At 39.7% G+C, this 1,817-nt stretch overlaps 1 protein-coding gene across 1 annotated transcript in view; it reads right to left on the bottom strand.

The window, feature by feature from the left end:
- The window catches only part of FRAS1 (Fraser extracellular matrix complex subunit 1), a gene marked incomplete at its 5' end in the record, with an annotated part of 258,570 nt that overhangs the window by 58,931 nt on the left and 197,822 nt on the right, over positions 1-1,817 (bottom strand). Inside the window, one exon of the mRNA XM_008577934.1 lies at positions 323-569. Coding sequence (XP_008576156.1) covers positions 323-569 — 247 coding nt within the window. The remainder of the gene's footprint in view (positions 1-322; positions 570-1,817) is intronic.

The raw sequence follows: 1,817 nt of genomic DNA, 5'->3' as shown, positions 1-1,817 counted from the left end.
TTACTAAATATTTTATGGATTAGGTGATTGATTAAGATACCAAGTTCATGAATAATTTGCAAGGCTAAATATAACCAGTCTTCTAGTCCAATTTAAGAATAAATGGGAGCTCTAACAACTTGAACTAAGAAGAGAGGCCTTCTGACAGTACTCACTATGGGTACCATCATCATTAGGGTTGTTCTGGGGATTAAATGAGTTAATACATGTAAAGTACTTATACACATGAGTTAATATGTGTCATAAGCACCTGGCACATATAAGAGACTCAACAAATGTCAGCCATTATTACAGCTCCTTGTCACCTTTGGCACCAACAGACCTTTTCTTTCAATAGGTGCAAATAGAAAACCAGCACTCTCGTTGACCCAGTAGGTCTTCTTATCAAACTGTAATGTGGGTTCGTCCTCAGTGTCATTGATAATGACCTTCGCCTGGGTGAACTCCCCTAACAGGGCATATGCTGGCATGCTGAGCTCCACAGTGAAACTCTCAACGTTCTCAAACACATCATCATCGTTGATGATGATGGTGCAGGACTTGGTGTCCTCTCGTTCATCAAACTGCACCTATCACAAAGGAAACAAGGAGTTAAGCTGGGCCTCAGTTTCCCCTGCTCTCTTCCCCCAGAGAGTATCATGGGAAAGTGCCCCCAAGTCCAGGAGACAGAGCACTGACTGAAACAGCTGGTTCTTCCAGCCCAACTCCCTGCTGTATCACTTGGAACACTTAGCCACCTCTTCCCATTCTTCACCTGTACATTGGGCTGATTTACTNGTAACCTGTTTTATTAATTCACGTGGAACAGCAACAGTCATGATTTGATCACTCACCTCCCCTTCTACTGCTGGCAAGTTTAACCAGAAGGACCTCTGACCCTGGAGTATGAAGTCTAACCTCAAGTTCTGGTTCTGTTATTTCCAAGCTGGGTTGGCCTATGAAACTTTACAAACATCAGATTCTCATCAGCAAAATAATAAAAATACTCCTGCTTCACATATTTATTGGGAGGACTAAAGGTGATCACGCATGGTGAAAGTGCTAAGTATATTTTAAAAGCACTGAACAAACATAAGACATTATCATTACCATCACCGTATCACTTGTACAATTTACACTGACATACAATCTCAGCGCACTGAAAAATGGAGTTTGAATTTATAGAAAGTTATATCATAAACAAACTGGACTAATTTTAACTTTATATTTGACTAAATCCTTTGCCATTAAAATGTGCTAGAACTATCATATGAATGAATTTAGCTGTGATCTTATACGGATTCATTCTGGTTGTACTTTGTCTAAAAAAAGCAAGAAAGAAAAGATAAAATTTTCAGATGGAACCAGGGCTATGGACTTGTCCAAAATTGAAAGGGCAGGAAATGGGCCTCGACTGTACTTTGTGTAAACTGAGACAGCTGAAACATGCACACACACACAAAAAAGTCATAAACTCTAGGGACACACAAATCTGAAAAACACACCATTTTAATCAAACAGAAAATTATTAGTATATATCTAATTGACTAATCAAATTCAGTTTTACTAAGCTCCATATTTCAAAATGTCCCCAATGAAATGAAACACTAAGTAGATCTTTATTTAAGGTCTAGAACACACTGATGGCCTTTTGTCTTTCCTTGAAAAACACAAGAACATGCACCCTTATTTTGCTAAAGGACTCTTTAGCTTATCTTTTCTTTTTCAATTCCTCATTTAAATATGACATGAGGGCCGGCCCGGTGGTGCACTGCACTAGTGCGCCACTTGGGAAGCGCGGTGGCGCTCCCGTCGAGGGTTCGGATCCCACATACAGA

Source organism: Galeopterus variegatus, unplaced genomic scaffold, assembly GCF_000696425.1.
Source record: "Galeopterus variegatus unplaced genomic scaffold, G_variegatus-3.0.2 Scaffold1607, whole genome shotgun sequence".
Classification (NCBI taxonomy): Eukaryota; Metazoa; Chordata; class Mammalia; order Dermoptera; family Cynocephalidae; genus Galeopterus; species Galeopterus variegatus.
Note: the sequence above shows the minus strand (reverse complement) of the source record. Positions and strands in the feature narration are given on the sequence as shown.